This window comes from Sturnira hondurensis, unplaced genomic scaffold (genome assembly GCF_014824575.4).
Source record: "Sturnira hondurensis isolate 20B ecotype Veracruz unplaced genomic scaffold, ASM1482457v3 Scaffold0020237, whole genome shotgun sequence".
NCBI classification, from domain to species: Eukaryota; Metazoa; Chordata; class Mammalia; order Chiroptera; family Phyllostomidae; genus Sturnira; species Sturnira hondurensis.
Window position 1 is genome coordinate 10,731,447 of NW_028092868.1, and position 17,017 is coordinate 10,748,463.

At 45.8% G+C, this 17,017-nt stretch overlaps 1 protein-coding gene and 1 non-coding gene across 2 annotated transcripts in view; one reads left to right on the forward strand and one right to left on the reverse strand.

Annotated features, from left to right (window-relative positions):
* The window catches only part of FBXO36 (F-box protein 36), a 62,860-nt gene extending 52,322 nt beyond the window's left edge, over nucleotides 1-10,538 (forward strand). The window contains exons 3-4 of the mRNA XM_037029250.1: nucleotides 3,811-3,983; nucleotides 10,011-10,538. Coding sequence (XP_036885145.1) covers nucleotides 3,811-3,983; nucleotides 10,011-10,199 — 362 coding nt within the window. The 3' untranslated portion in view covers nucleotides 10,200-10,538. The remainder of the gene's footprint in view (nucleotides 1-3,810; nucleotides 3,984-10,010) is intronic.
* Nucleotides 10,539-15,869: 5,331 nt separating this feature from the next.
* LOC118975462 (small nucleolar RNA SNORA51) lies at nucleotides 15,870-15,995 on the reverse strand. The gene has a single exon (XR_005064064.1). It is a non-coding gene; the product is annotated as a small nucleolar RNA SNORA51 (small nucleolar RNA).
* Nucleotides 15,996-17,017: the final 1,022 nt, after the last annotated feature.

Sequence of the window (17,017 nt, forward strand, 5' to 3'; positions counted from 1 at the left end):
TTCTACTGATTTTCTCCATTTTCATTAGTAATTTCTGTTCTTAACCTTTATTATTATTTCTGTCCTACTTTCTTGAGGTCTGATTTTTTGTTCTGTTCTTGGCTTCCTGAAACAGAAGCTTAATCATTGTTTACAGCCATTTCCCTCCTAAAAATTTCTTTTAAGAGCTGCGTCATCTCTGTTTGGTAAATTTTGATAAGTTGTATCTAGTCTCATTCATATTAAAATATTTCCTAAATTCTATTTTGATTTCTTCTTTGATTCATAGATTACTTAGAAACATTTCATTTAATTTCCAGGAAGTTGGGGATTTTTCCGTTCCTCTCCCCACTACTGGATCCCCTCCTTGACTTTTAGCTGAATTGCATGTGATCAGAGAATCCACTCCGCAAGGTTTTCATTCTGTGTCATCCTTCCTCAGGGCCAAACTACTCTCCTTACCATCCCAGTTTTATTATACATGCTGCTGAAGGGAGCACTGTATTTACTTAACATCCTTTAAAAGACTGAAAAGTTACATACATATTCAGATTTCTACTCCTCGCCTATCAATTTCCCCTCTAGTCTCTCTTATTATCTGTTGTAGAGTTGGTGTTGTTTCCAAACATATTTAGCGTACATAGTTACAACTATACAAATAATATGTATGCTATTTTTATGTTTAACATTTTATGTACATATATCAAACTGTCATTTTTCAACTGTGTCTTATCCATCAACACCGTTTTTGAGATTTATCCATGTTAATATATGCAGATCTAATTCATTCATTTCAGTGGTCTTCTGTTATATTATAAACCATAGTGTATTCAATTGTTTCCTTGACTGAGGCTAGTTAGGTATATTAGTTTAGAAGTATTAAATCTTCCTGGTGAATTGTTTCTTCTATCAATATGTAATGGTCCTTCTCTCACCTATAGTGAGTTTTACTTTCAGGTATATTTTGTCTGTGAATAATATGTTTTCTTTTGCTTTGAAATAGTTTTTTCCCATACTATTGCTTTCACTTTTCCATGTCATCAGTTTTAAGCATGTCTCTTATAAATAGCACATAGGCAGAATCATTTGCGTGTGTATGCACGTGATGTTTATTTGAGTCTTTTCCCTGGCGTGGTTAGTTCATTTACATGGATTATGATCACTACTATGCCTGTGATTTCTATCGTCTTATTTTGTGCATTCATCGTATTGTATGCTTTTTCTTTGCCCTTTTGTGTGGCCCCCATTTTCTCTTTTCTTTGTGTTTCCTTGATTCCCCTTTCCCCCCTTAAGACAGAGACTGCGTTTCCCCCTACCTTGCAGATGTGGCTGTGTGGCCCAGTATCGCTCAGTAAGGTGTGAACCGGAGGCTTCCATAGGGCTTCTCAGAAGGTGACTCCAGACAGGGACACACCCAGCTTCCACACACATTCGTGTGCCCTGCCCTGCCCCCATTACCTGCCCCTGTTCCCAAGTCGGGGCCTTGGGAACAGGAGCCCTGGGGATGACAGCTGCCTCCTAGAATGTGAGGCAGAAGATGGAAGCACCCTGGACATTAATGACATAATGGAGCTCCTGCACCAGTCCTCACAGCCCACCTTCAGAATCCAGTTGTGTGAGAGAAAAAAGAAAAATCCTGTTTGTTAAGCCACCTTAAACTGAGTTTTCTATTTTGTTCCGTTGTGAACCAATCTCCAACTGACTACAGAGCAACTATTTTGGAAATTATATTTCTTTGTCTCTCTTCCTCCTGCCCCCTCTCCCTTCCTAGATTAAAAAAACAAAACAAAACAGTTACACAGGTAATGTGGGTTTATTATAGTGGTAAACAAACCCCTGCACAGCTGAAAGCTTCTCTAAAGAAAAGGGCTTACTGAGCCTTGTATGGGCCAGAAAAAGGACCAGGCCCTGAGGCGTGCGGTGCAAACCCTCAGAAGGCAACCTGCCTCCTGGACAACGTGCCTACAAATTTGGGGAAGAAAGCTGCAAGTTGTTTGGAAAGAGTTTATGTTGGCTGTTTACAGGTGCGGGAGAAGGTGAAGCCGGGCCAGCTTGGGGAGGGGTACGGAGTCCGTGAGCCAGAGTGTTGGCCCTTCTAGGTTGGTTGTGAGCAACAGCCTGGAAAGTTAATGTGTAAGCAAGATGCTGTGGCCCTGAGTGGCCAGCTGTTCTCTCCAGAAAATCTCTGAAACACCCACCTGGAAGTGAGTTCAAAGTTCAGCGTGCACTCGGGAATGTAAGCAGTGTTCTGCTGGTTTTGCCCTGCAATTGTTAACTGGTTGACCTCTGATCTGGCTTGTTGTAATTTAATTTAGGACATGTGAGGTTTTTTTTTTTCTTGTCAGTAGAAAGATTAGGAAAGAGAAATTTTAAGCCAAAAACCCCCAGAAAGTCACCACCCAGATTTAACTACTGTTAAAATTTGAAAATGTGTCCTTCCAAACCTGTTTGCCTATTTATTAGAACCAGAGACAATTTTCTTTAATTCAGTGATAAATTACCATAATATAAATAAATTAACAAACGTGAAAATTATGCAAATATTTTAAAAGCATTCAAAATTAGCTGATAAGTACTGTTTGGAAAATTTTTTTAAATTTACTGTTTCTTTTTCTAACTATTTTTATTGTTGACATGATTACAGATGTCCCCATTCCCCCTGCCCCCTTTGTCCATCTCCAACCAGCCTCCCTCCCTGCATCCCCCTGGCTGTCACCACACCGTTTCAGCGTCTCTGAGTCATTCATGTATGATTTTTAACTAGTCCTTTCCCCTTCTTTCATCCACTCCCCCTCCCCTCTCCCCTCAGACAGCTGTCAGTCGGTTCCATGAGTCCATGCCTCTGTTTCTATGTTGTTCGTCAGTTTATTTTGTTCATTAGACTCCACATATAAGTGAGATCATGTAGTATTTGTCTTTCTCTGACTGGCTTATTTCACTCAGCATAATAATCTCCAGGTCCACCTGTGCTGTCACAGAAGGTAAGATTTCCCTTTTCGCAGCTGTGTAGTATTTCACCACGTAAATGCACCGCATCTTTTTTGTCCCCTCATCTACCGATCGTCAGCCATTTCTTGGTTATTCAGGGAACTGGGGCCAAAAAGCAAACCAACCCTCATTCCCCCCCCCCATATTGAACATGTGAGGTAGATGATTATATTGGTTGATTCTTTGTGAACCCTTTTCTAATTTGGAAATAACAAAGTAGGCATGAAAAATATTAGGCAAAAGTTAACACAATTTTCATGAAATATTCATCTATTTCTCTTTTTGCCTATCTTATTTTTTTCTATTATGTAAAGATAAGGATAAAAAGAAGGTAAAGAGGAAGCAAGCAAATTTAGTGGAGAAACTATATATAACAATAGGAGAACAAGAATTAAATAAAATTAAGAGATACGTGTTTCAGACCAACCTGGGGAGGGGGCGTGGCATAAAAACCTCCTGGAGCAGTATCTGTGCTGGGCGGGGGTGGGGAGGGCAGGGGGAGCATGGTGGGGAGGTTGAGAGGGTGGGGATGCTGCCCCCACTGCTGAGACGGGTCAAGTCAGTTGTCTGGACTGGAATTTGGTGTGATGAGGTCAAGGGGATGCAGCCCATCACTATGCTAGACACTGAGTGTCCCTAACAGGTCTGATCTCAGGGCAGGGATGGTGATCAGAAATTCTTGCCTCACACGTGCTTGCCCCCGGGCCCACAGGCAGCGGGGTAAAAGTGGGGGTGACTCAGCATAGTCTGTCGGAGGGGGCTGGGGGAAGTGGGGGAGTATGCCCCAAAGCCTGTGTCTTAGTGACAATGCACAAGACTTGTGTTGGTTTCTTTGAATTGCAGTTCAAATTGCCTTAATATTTGGTGGAAGAACATTGGACTATGTCTTCAATTTGTGCGAAGGTAGATTTGACTTCCTTGAGCGGCTCTCAGACAGTTTGCTGCTGAATATAATTTCTTATCTGGATCTTGAAGATCTTATCAACCTTTCTCAAACATCTCACAAATTTTTAAAGGTAACAGTCAAATATTTTGTGTCCATAGAGAATTTTCCTTTGTGCTTTCTCAAAGTTGTTTCTTTTCTTTTTTTAAAAAATAGCATTTATCCTTTACATTTATCTCAGCAAGGATGTGTTGAATACTTACTTTATGACAGGCACTGTCATAGGCATGGAGGCAGCAGAGATGTGCAGACGTTATTTCTGCCCTCAAGAAACTCAGTTTAATAGGAGAGATCCATACAGAGGCAGATTATTACAACACAGTGGCATCCGTGCAACAGGGGATGTTTGTTCAAGATACAAAGGTAGTACAAAGTGCTTTCTTCTGCCTACCTTCATTGAAGTGGGCTATTGTGTCTGGGTTTTGAGGGGAAAATAGGAGTTCGCCCATTTCACCTAGTGGCATGGCAGACTAGAGGTGGTCCAGATCAAGGGGTGTCTCAAGTTAAGGAGCCAGTGGAGGCAGGGGCATGGCAGTGCAAGAGAGTAAGGCGAGTAGTGACTGTGCCCCACCCATTTTCATTTTTCCAGTAAGAGCCCTTTGCCGAATTACTTACCTCCCAGAATGGGTGGTTCTGGGGGACCTTCTCACAGTGCCCAGTCTTCCTCCACACCCCAGGCTGACTAAGCGGACTCACTCTCATTACTTGGAATCTTCAGCAGAACAATGTCGAGCAGAAAGCACCGCTGGTACTGATTTCACTCAATGTCAGGGCCTTGCTGTGAGCATTATTAGTTCCTCTCCTGATCCTGGGAGATGCCTTGGTCGCTGCCCTTTCAGCTAGTTTGTAAGTTGACTTCCTTCCTGCACTCCCACCCCCCAAAAAGGAGGGCTAGAAACAAGTACTGTGAGCAATCAACACACACACACACACACACATTCTTGTATATATGTATATATATGTAGCCATTAAAAATCAATTAAAGTCAAGATTTGTGTCTTTATTGCTGATAAGAAGCTGATTATTCATATTTTCAATGAGGAGAACTTGAAGTAAGTGAAAGATTCTAGTGGAGGTCTATTAAGAGCTTCTGCCAGGGCCTGGGGTGCTCCTGAAAGTAAGTGGAAGGATTTGATGGGAAACGGCGGCTTCGGCCGTGTCTCCTGGAATCTGTTCCGTACATCAAGCAACTGTCTCCCGTCCAGGCGTTGCCTACTTCCACTCGTACTCCCCCTCTCGCTGCCTTGCCACTTTTTCAGTGCAGTCTTGAAAATATTCTCCATACCTCACTGGTGCTCTAAAGCCAATTTCGGTCCTTACTGGTCAGGTGTATTTTAACAGATCCTGTTGAGAATGAGAGCTACAAGGTCACCTTTGTGAGACAGAAAGGTTACCAAGGCCAGACCTGACTCCACAGTAATAGGTCTGCTTTGGAAGCTTAAAGGCACATGGAGACAGTGTGTGGACTCAGGCCTGGGAGAGCCCACGGTGCCGTCCCATATGGAGGTTGGAGGTTTCCTCCTATCAAACACGATGCTGCTGGTGATCAGGACCGACCTGCGGCCTGCCCTTGCTCCCCTTGTTCTGATTCCGTGTTGACCAAGCCACAGCCTCCATGGTGAATGTCCAAGGTAGACCACCAAAGAGGCAGCCTGTGGGAGTGTGGCCAACAGGAGCACACCCGAGAGGTGAGCTCTGGGATGGCGGTGAGCTCACCATGTTGACACTGCCTGGGGGAACCTGCCCGAGGGCCTGCTGGCTGGCTCCAGGTGGCCCCAGGCACGGGCGCTATGCCTTTTCTGCAAACAGCAGCAGGGTAGACCCCCACTGCAGCCCAATGAGAAGGCTGAGGCTGAGACACGGGAGGGGTGGTCGTGACGAGTGTGTAAACATGTTCATCGCAGTCGTGACTCAGGACACTGAGGAGGAAGGTCTCTCCTCTGTCACATTTTGGCTGTGAAGAAACAGACCTTTCCTCATGCCCCTTGCCCATGGCTCCCGAGTCCGGCCAAGTGGACGAAGCCCCAGGGAGCGATGCCAGGCCCAGCCCGAAGGGTCTGACTCCAGGGACTGAACTGGACCCAGCCTCTGTGTTCTGAACGTGTTTTCTTGTGTTTACAGCGGCTCAGTTCCAAGAGTCCGGTCCAATAATCTGGCTCATTGATTATTAGAGTTGTACAGATAACATATTTCAAGAGATTCTATAAAAGGCTAGAAGCTTGGGGTGGGGAGAAGGGTTTTCCCATCTTTATTGTGACCAGGCCAACAGTTGTTTCAAGCAGCAGGTAGCCAGAGAGCTGGGTTCTGTTCTTGGCCACTCTCCACTATGAGCCTTGGGCAGCTGCACCCTTTTCCTCTCTGAGTCTTTATTTTCCTGATTTGCAAAAAGAGCTTTTAACTAGATAAGCCCTAGGATTCCTTTCAACCTTTACCATTAGCTTCTGTATGTTAAGTTCATGCACCACCACCAGGGGGCGCTAAAAGCCCACATTTTGCTGTGCTTGGAATCAAAGTTACTGGAACCATAGGCAGGATGGGTACCTTGTGTTTTGCAACCTGGCATCTACCAAGCAAAAAAAGCCCAGGGTTTGGGAGTCTTAGACGAGGGTGTTTTATGACCAACTTGTAATATAAAACAAAACCGTAAGCATTTTCGATATAAAATGAGTCGTAAATGAAGTTACCCTGCTGGAAATTGTAGCTGTCTTGAGAATTCTTTTCCTTCTCCAAAACCTCATCGCTTTCTCCCATAATCTCATTACATAAGACACACTGATATCCTGAAATGTATTTACTGGAAATGGGATAGTTATCTACAATATTGTTAGGGTTTAAATCCTTTAAAGGACGCTCAGATCTGTTTTGTTTTTTAAAACTAAGCCATGTTCTTTTTTCCTTTGTTGTTTATATTTAGAAGAATATGTTGTAATCTGAATAGAGAAGCTAGATCTTGAATGACTGGTGAAGATGGGGTGGGACAATGGGCGACTGCCTAACATCAAAATGTTCGGGGGGCTGTCCCTATCCTAAGAGTCAGGGTTACCGATTGACAGGAACCTGCATGTGACCATAATAGTGTTTGCTCTGATGCTCATGCAGAAAGAGTCTTAGTGCTTTGTTCCACTATCCATTTCTGTTTGTAAATCACTTTTTCCTCTTATCAGAGTGCTTTTACAGCAGCACAAAGTCTGAAAGTAAAGAGTGCCGGCTGCTTTCTCCTCAAAAACTAAGGCGATGGAGTCGTGAAGTAGAGATAACGCTGAGCACGTGTTTCCCCCTCCTCATGAAGCAGTTAGGGTCCCAGGGAGCCAAACAGGCAGAGGAAGGGTCTGTGTGGGTGACAATAGCCGGGTCAGACGAGAGGATGCTGTGGATTGGTTTGTGCAATGCCCACGTGACCCCCTTGTGCCAGATGGAGTTGCCTCTGTGTCCTGCAGAGGTCGGAAAGTGAAGAACGGCCTCGGTCAGGCAGGCCCACCCGCTTGGAAGAAAGGGACTTGGCAGGGACACACGAGCAAGGCGAGGCAGCCTCCAGGGCACAGGACTCCTCCACCAAGCACGGTCCTGGAGGCGCACAGTCCTGGAGGCGCACGGGGAAGGCTCTAGGGTCTGGCTCTAAGGCTTCGTCGCACGCATCCTACGTGCCAAGTGGTGGGGAGCAGACGCAGTGTGATTTCTGTGGAACAGTCTGGGTGGGTTTTTTTCTTGTTGTTATTTTATTTTTATTCTGGCCGCTGTTCTTCTATAGCATTGAATTTATTCCCTCTGGTTTTACTAGATATTCTGGGAGCAGCCTGTTGCCTCTGCTGGCTCCCCTTCTGCTTAAACAACCTAGGTTACATTCTGTGGTCTGGAACCAAGAGCCCTGACCAGTACCACAGAGATTGCCTATTGCATGGATGGGTGGATGGACGAATAGTCTACTGGAAGCTGTGAAGCAGCTTATCTGGCCCCCGCTAGAGTAATTTCAGTTTGTATTTCACTCTTTTACATTTTTTCCCCTTACTGTTAGTTTTCACCTGTCATTTTTCTCTGCCCTCACTCTTCTGCCTCAGTGTCAGCCACCCTTCTAAGTAGCTGTGGCTGAGCTGCCAAGGGCTACAGCAGCACACCCTGAACTAAAACCAATTTTGAGGGGGGAGGAAGGATGAGGCTCCGAGTGAAGGCCCTTCCTACAGAGTAAAGGGCGTGGGTTTCAGCCCATTGGTTCCCGACAGCGCCTTTCCCCCCTGTCATCACGCGCCCGTGTTTCTGGAGGTTCAGATCCTACAAACTGACACCTTCCGAGAAAGGGCACGGCCAGATTCAGTATTCTGGAAGCGGGGGATTGTACCAGGCCTGTCTGCCTCCGCTATTAAAGTGGGCAGGTTGTCCCCTAAAAAGAAATTTTAAGTGGTGAAAATGATGAGTGCAGTCTATTTTTTATCTTATCCATCAGGTCAACTCTCTTTATTATTCATAGGCAACTTGATCTCTACCGGCCATTTCCAAGATAATCTCGTTCCCCACCAGTGTGGACCTCTGAGGGGCCCCTAGCTTCGTGCCATTCTTTGCCTCCTTATAAGAGAAGCCTTTGTGGCAGTTCCCATGGACGGGCCTGCGTGCAGAGAGGAAGGGCCCAGGCCAGCGTGTGCTAGACCACTGATGTGAGGGGGCTGGGGGCTCCTCACTGATCCTCCACCAGGCCGAGCTCTTCCCACTGCTGGAATTTCACATGTTAACCAGTGTATAGAAGTGACGAAAGGAGAGAAATCAGGCTGGTGTTGGGCTGCCCCAGCGCCTTGTTGGCACAGGAAGGGTGGGGCAGGAAGTGCCTGTGGCTGAGGCCCCGTGGAGCCCTCCCTCCCTCCCTCCACGTAGCTCGGGTTGCGTTGCTGGAGGCACTGCTCGGCAGCAGCGAACACCCAGGCCCCTTTCAATGCCATTGTTTGTGCACACACCACAAAACCATGGCCACGGCGAAGAGGGGGGCTACCAGAGACGGGTAATGGAAGCTTTGTCTTCTGGGAGGATTTGGGGGGCCTGGTAGTAAGACGCCAGGGAAACCTCCCTTTCCACAGTGTTTAGCAGCAGAGGACTGATGAGAGTAGCTGCTGTGTGTAATGGTGCCACCTCAACTTGGAGGGGGGACGGGATGGCCTTGTGTGGCTGTTGGGCCAGAGGGGTCTTGTCTGTCTTCAACCTCACAACCCCCAGTTCAAGCCTCAGAACACAGAAGAGCATCTCAGAGAAGGTCGTTCCTGGGGAACAGCTCACTTTGCCAGGTGCCAGGCGGGCTCGGGGCGTGGACGGAATCTCGTAAGCCACTCCGGGGCATCGTGCGATGTTACATGTGCCAGGGACTTGGAGCAAAACTTGCAGCACCGGGAATGGGCGGGTTTTCCACATGCCCACTGTCAGTCTCTGGTGGCTGCTGGGTCGTTCTGGTGCAGGTCAGCACTGAGTAGCCTGTAGTGGACTGAGCTAGGAGTTGTACCAGCCCAGGGGAGAGGTGGTCTGAGCAAGGCTTTAAAACGAATGCAAATGTAGTGGGAATTAGCTGCTCCCACACGGGTAGCTGATGCAGCCCTGGGTACAAGGTCCGTCAACCACACACATATTCTCAGCCTCTACTATGTAGCTAATTGGAAATTCATTAAATAATGTTGTACATGAACTATATATAACTATCTTGCATCCTGCATCTTGAGTGAAATCAGGATTTATTCCATTAATCAAATATTGCTTTGTCCTTCATTTTAGTTTATTTTAAATGTTTTTTTATTGATTTTAGAGAGGAAAAAAAACATTGATTTGTTGTTCCACTTATTTATGCATTCACTGATTGCTTCTTGTATGTGTCCTGACCAGGGATTGAACCTGTAACCTTGGTGTACTGGGACAATGCTCTAACCAACTGAACTAGCCTGCCAGGGCTGCTTTTTTACCCCTTAGCTACTTGTGCTCTTGCCTCTTTCCTGGAGGCGAGAACTACGTCTGGCACACCTTCTTGCACATGCGGTGTTCCCTGCAGGGCCCACGGGCAGCAGGACGTGGATAGGGACCTCGTGAGTGAGCGCACGACTTTCACGTAGCCTGCTTCTGACTTTCCCACCCACAGCTGTGCAGGTCTGACAAGCTGTGGGAGCTGATAGTTCGGTCTGCCTGTGACAACATCACCCCCGACATGAGGGCCCTGGCCGAGGAGATGGGCTGGAGACAGATGTTCTTCACCAACAAGCTGCAACTCCAGCGACAGATCCGCAAGAGGAGACAAAGACAAGAAAGTGAGGGCAGCAGCTGGGTTTAGGGAGACCTTTTCTTCCTGCCCTTGCAGGAAAAAACCATTGAGGCATGGTTGTGTTTTTCTGCTGAGTCCAAATCTTTTCTGATTCATTAAGGACTAAGAGGTGTTGCTGGTTTAAGGCGCCACCTGAAAAGCACAGTGTTTGCTCACAGGTGCAGCAAAGCCAACTCTGCAGGGCCTTGCCTGAACCAAGCAGCGAATCGGTCAAATCTGTGTACTCAGCCCCCACTGTCCAAGGACTGCAGGACAGGAAGCCCTGCCCTCAATGTCTTCCCCTCCTCCCCCTCCACATCCACAGGAAAAGAGGCTTCTGCTATATAAGCAAACAATAAATGATTGTTAGTAGGCTTTTATTACGTATCATTCTATCTAGGCATTGGAGAAGGAAACCGAGCTTTTGAATTCTTTTCTTGGCCATCTGAGTCCATCCATGGAGCCGGTGGCCACGTGTGTCCACAGGGAACTGTGAGGGCAGTGGACTTGGGAGGCATCCCGGTGAGCGCAGCTGCCTTCCCCACTCTGTGCCTCTGAGTGTGCGTTCAGGGCCTGACACGTGGGCCTGACATGCCAGGTGTCACCCTCCTGGGGCAGAGAGCCCTGCCCTGGCCCTGGGCCACCGCTGGAGACCAGGTCGGGCTTACCCTCCCAGGACTGCACATCACCACGGAAACCTGTAAGTGCTCTTAGAGGCACGTGTTCCCCAAAGGAAAGTGAACAGTTACCACTTTCATAACTGGGGTTTTAAGAACACAGGCTCTGGGTAGGTGAGTAAAACCTAAGTATTGTTTGTGCTCTGGTAACTTGGCAGAGGGGCGTAAACAGTAGAGTTTGGGGGGGAGGAACGTGTGCGTCCCTGAGATGGGTTATTTAAAAATGGTTTTCTTCCTGCGCTGTCCTGACGGTGGGGTCCCCCAGACAGCAAGCTCGTACCCGCGGGTAGTGACTCATGACTCCTGTCAGGCCAGAGAGGAAAGCAGGTCTCAACCTCCCATCACCTGTGCGCCTCTCACCCCTTCTGTCCTGTAGCCTCCATTTCGCTCCCTGGAAAAGAGGGACATGCCCAGCCCCACCCCTCCTCCACGCCAGAGGGACTCCAGTGGTGCAGTGGGACCGCCCTCCTGGTGCAGAGGAGGTGGACTCTGGCTGCCCTCCTCCCTAAATCCTTCCAGGACGGTTCCATAGCCATGGCTCAGTGACAGACTGTTTTCTTTATTGAATCTGTGCTCACGCCAGACCGGCCCCATTCACGCACCCTAACACCTGGTCATAGATTTCCAGGAACATCTGTGACATCACATGTAGGCTGCTTCCTCGTAAGTAAGGAGCCTGTCAACATTGTGTTTGTCTTTAGTCCAAGCACAGAACAAAGAGCTCATTGATGACAGACCCAGGCCTTGTTCCCAGTCCGAGAGTGATGCTGCCAGGCGCGGGGTGACTGGCAGGCGGGCAGAGGGCCCTGCTTTGTATGGCTCCTGCTGCCTGTTTCTCCCTGAAGTTCCCGGCCTCACTCCGGGCCACATTTTCAGCGATGGGACGCAGGTGAATGCAATGTGCGTGGGCAGTTGCGTGGATGCGCAACTTGGCACGTCAACATAACCGTATGATATAAAGCGACCCATCACCTTGCAGCATCTGTGCAAAGTGCCAACAGCGTCCCAACTTCATAACTGGGTTTTGTCCTCTAACGGATTCTGAAAGCTGACGGGCACACTTACCTGCGTTCAACAGGAACCCGTGAGGACACAGACATGGCCATTAAAAAACTTCTAGTGTGAATAGACAGTGAAGGTGAATGACAGTTAAATGGGTTATCAATATGTTGACTATTGTTTTCGTTTTTATTTTAATTATTTTATAGTTGTTCAAGTACGGTTGTCTGCATTTACCGCCCCCCCAATTCTCCCCACTCCAGCCACCCACCTCCTTCCCCTGCTTCCACCACCCCCTTGGTTTTGTCCATGTGTCCTTTATAATTGTTCCTGAAAACCCTTCTGACAATTGTTAAATAATGGTTAAAGTCATGTAGGTTAATAGATTATTAAAGTGTAAGTATTTGTCCTAACAATTTGGGTGCCATATTACCCGACTCTGATAACTTTGGCCCAAACATGAACAATTATCATCAACCTAAAACCCTACTGCAAAGCACCTGCAGCGTGGAAACACCTTGCCCCTCCTCCACCTCGTTTCCTGAGTTAGACCCTGGAAGGCGACCCCTGGGTGGGAGAGGCTTTGCCTTGCTGTCTGTGTGGACAGCTTCCCCATGGGTGGACACGTCTGCCTTGTGTATGACTCAGCACTCCAGAGGGAAACGCCACACCGTGGAATCCTGCCCGTTCTCACCTTTCCAGTCACACAGTGTTTCTGCTCTTATTATTTGCCATTGTAACTATAAAAACAAGATAGTTCTATTTTCTGATGTTTTCTATGTTTTCAGGTTAAAATGATTTATCAAGAATAGCAAATGTGAGAGTTTATAAACTACAAAAATAAATATATTTTACCTTCTATTTCAACTTCTGTTACTGCTTTCCCCCAAACAGATTGGCATAGTGTGTGCATTAAACCTCAGTGACATTGAATGCAACATGTTTTGTTTCACTGAGTAGGACCAAGAATCTGACGGAGATTCGGACTCGGGAGAGGGGTGGGAACCAGGTGGACACAGACCACTAGTCACCGCTGGTCATCGTTTTCCATGCTGCGTGTGTACTGGATGGTTATTAGCTCTTGTGTGTTACCCGGACTCCCAAGGTGCTGGAGAATTATGCAAACACAAAGCATTGGTACAGCACCGTCTTTTGATCCGAACTTTAGTGTCATTACCCTAATCTTCAGCTTGTGTTAAGATAATATAGTGAGGGGGTGTCCCAACTTTTCAAATCTAAACAGCTGGCTTCCCCCTGAAATGGTTGTCTTTGTCAAAATGTTGCATAGAAGAAGTACCACCACACTGAAGAAAATTGTGCACCTGCGGTTCAAAGCTCCACATTATATATGGTCATTTCACAGAGCGTGATTATTGTCTAAGTTTTACGTGTTCATTGTTTTGAAAGGACATCGTCCCCACACTGAGACAGCATGAGTTTGCCCTTGTGACGTGGAACCAGCCCTCAGGGGCAGGAGCTCCAGAGGATTCCCTTTATCCTGCTTATCGCGTCCTTGTAAACATAGATCCCCATTCGGAGCAGTTATTTTCGACTGGGGAGTCCGTTCTGCCCACCCAGAAATTCTCAGGGCCATAGGTCCATGGCCACAGGCGAAGCTGGAATACCCTGAGAAATAATAGTAAAGCAGCTTCCATTTACTGTACACTGCGTACCAAGAAAATAAATGGGTAGTAAGCAGTTAATTCTCACAGCACCCCCTGAAGCTAAGTGATACTATTTCTGTCTTGCAGATGAGAGGTTTATAAACTATGGCATAGGTCTAATCTGATCAGCCACCTGTTTCTGTGTATAAAGTTTTTTAAAAGAATTTTATTGTTCAATTACAGTTGTCCTCCTTTTCCCCTAAGATCTTATTTATTTATTTCTAGAGAGCAGGGAAGGGAGGGAGAAAGGGAAAGAAACATCATTCGGCTGCCTTTTGCAGGCCCCCAACTGGGAACTTGGCCCCCAACACAGGCATGTTTCCTGACTGGGAATTGAACCTGCAGCCTTGCAGTTCACAGGCTGGTACTCAGTCCACAGAGCCACACCAGCCAGGGCTCTGTGTATCAAGTTTTATTGGGCCACAGTTGATGTATTATTGATGATCACTTTCACACAATGACGGAGTCACAGCATAGATTGTATGGCCTGCAAAACCTAAATTACTCTGAGAGGGACAACTTAACCTTCTCAGGGTCTCAGAACCAGGAAGTGGTGAAGCTGAGATTCAGATCGGTGGCCACCATGGCTATGTTCTTAACCACAAAGGGGCTCCATCTCCTTTCAGAGGCAGCACTACACCTGCCTGGCAGAACCTGAAAGGTGATGGGGTTTGCCCCAGGTCACATGCAAAATTATAAGGAGGAGCACCTGGGCATGATATAAGCAATCATTCGAATTTAGTTGTCCAGAGAATATTGCAAGCTTTTAATGAACTAAATTAGTGCCCACTTTTCCTAACAATTGTCTGAAGTTCATTTAAATAATAAGGAAGGAGGGAATTCTTCAAGATGCTCACACAGAAAAAACTGAGCGAAGAATTGAATAGGGGGTTGAATATGGCTCACTGGTACTTTCCTGACAGTCCTCTCTTCCTGCCACTTCCCTCCACGACTTCACCCAACCACGGAGGAGGTTTTCCTTTCCAAGGGAAATTAGAATTTCAGAAAACTTTTATCACCCTCCATGAGCTTGCCCACTTCTCAATTGAGATATATATAGTTCACATACCATAAAATGTACCCCTTTAAAGTGATTTTTCTATATTCACAAATTTGTGTGACCGCCACCATTATCTAGTTCCGTATTATTTTCGCCACCCCAGGAAGACATCCTGGGCGATTAGCAGTCACCCTCCACTCCCCTCTTCTCCCAGCTCCTGGCAACCCCTCATGCACATTCTATCTCTCTAGATTTGCCTATTCTGAATGTTTTATGTAAATGGAGTCACACAAAAATCAGAGGATGTTTTAAAATATTTTATGAACTGTGAAAACATTGGGAAGATCTTAAAGCTCAGTGTCCCAAATGACTAAAGCATTGCATTGTAAAATCATAAAAGGGCCAAAGATTCATTCAAATTGCAAGACACATCAACAGCTTCTAATGTGATTTTACAGAAATTTCACTGGTATCATGTCAGATTCCACACTGCAAATAATCTTGAAGAAATACTGCTTGTTGAGTTTGGGTAAGATATCAACAGCCCCCCCCCTCAATTATTTCAAAAAAATTTTAAATATTCCACCCCTTTCCAACTACATTTAATAAGTGTGAGGCTGCATTTTCTTCATGTCTATCAAAACCACATATTACAACAGAAGGAATGCAGAAGAACCTTGCTGTCTTCTATGAAGACTACGATGTTGTACAAAAGGAAATAATCAATGCAAGAGACAGGACAAGTACTTGACCTTGATTGGAATGCTTTACTCTTAAGTATGGTGATGCGGGTCTCCAATCTTAGGGAACCTAAGAATCCACTGATGAATTTACCTAAAAGGCAGGTTTATTGGAATCATCCCCTAAGATTCCAATTCATTAGGTTTTCAGGTGCCCCAGGAATCTGCATTTAAAAAAACCTTAGATACAAGTTTTAAGTAGAAAAAGCAGCATGTGCTTAAGGAGAAAAGTCAAACCCGGCCCAGTCCCCAAACATGTTTGTTTTATTCCTCCCAGAAACGTTCTGTCCATACACAGGCCACATGAGCAACTTTCTTTCATTGTTAACAAAATACAAAGTGGGGGGGCATGTTAACCATATTTTCTCTCTTTTTTCTTTTAGCCATATACCCTGGATATTGTTCTCTCATTTTGCATATGCATCTATCTTTTTAAAAAGTCACATAAATGCTATATTTTATTTAACAGTTCCCTAATCATGGGCAATAAAGTTATTTCCAGTCTTTCGCAGAGTAAGCAATAAATAAAAAAAATTCTTGTTCATTTGTCTGTGTTCACATGTAAGAAGTTTTAGAAATGCGACCGTTGGGTGGAAAGGTGTGTGCCTTCTTTTTTTTCTCCATGTCCTCTCGTTCACAATACAGACCAGGCAAAGGGCCTGGGCTGAGGTGTATATGGGGTGGGTTTACTCTGCCTCCTCTTCCTGTACAAGGTGTGTGCCTTTTAAATTGAGTAGCGGAACTCTGATGCCCTGGAGGTGCTCTTCCCCTGGGCCTATGACCACCCCTAAGAGAAACTGCCAGGAGAAGAAACACATGCATAAACATCAGTTACACTTCAGGGGTCAAACAGGACACAATTTATTTAGTTGTCTATAAGTAAAAATTACTTGGATACATGAGGGGAAAACTACAAAGCACATAACATAAACATACAATGAATCTCTTATAGTATCTTCAAAGAGTCGTGACATTTTAAACGAGATATTAGTATGTGTGCTGTAATTATTTGTAGCATTCTCTTTTACTCTGCTGTTGACATGAATATTGCAGGCAGACTTTACTCTATGTTTGTGAAATGGGAACTTCTGATGTAGAAACCACCACTTCCGTAAATACAGTCAGTCCACAAACTGCGTGCGTAAGCTGAACGTGAGCAGGTTGAACTTGGACCCAAAACTAAAGCTGGGTCCTTGGATAGAAGGTTGGGGCTGGTGATTACCTAACCAGCAGGGTGAGCGTTGGCCATAGCACCATTCAAAATCTTGAACACTGCCTCTTTTAATCTGGTGTTGTCAGAAGATGAAAGCAATGAAGTCCTGCAGTCAGTTTTAAAATACACATGTTTTTCTACCTTATCATCCTGATTTCAAGGTAGATACAGAGATAGAACATTGCCTATTTTTTTTTATCCAAGTAGAGAGCTGGGCTCTTCAACAGCAGCCAAAGCTGTGATGGTACCAGATGGGTCACCGTGTTGAACCAAATGGAGTGTGCCATGCAATTTATTATCTCTACTCATTTACAGGCAATTCTCAAACCGTGAGAGGTAATATTGAATGTGGAGGTTAGCCATGCTCTTGTTCTCTTTTCCATTAGCTGCCTTTTATTATTATTGTTATTTTCCGGTCCCCTCTCATTACACAACCTCTCCTACTATGCATTAGGGCAGGAGAAAAGGAAGATGAAACAAAAAGGAAACATGTCTATGTAATCAATTGTTAACAGCTCTCAAGGGTTTAATGGAGTAAAGACAGAAACCATTGGC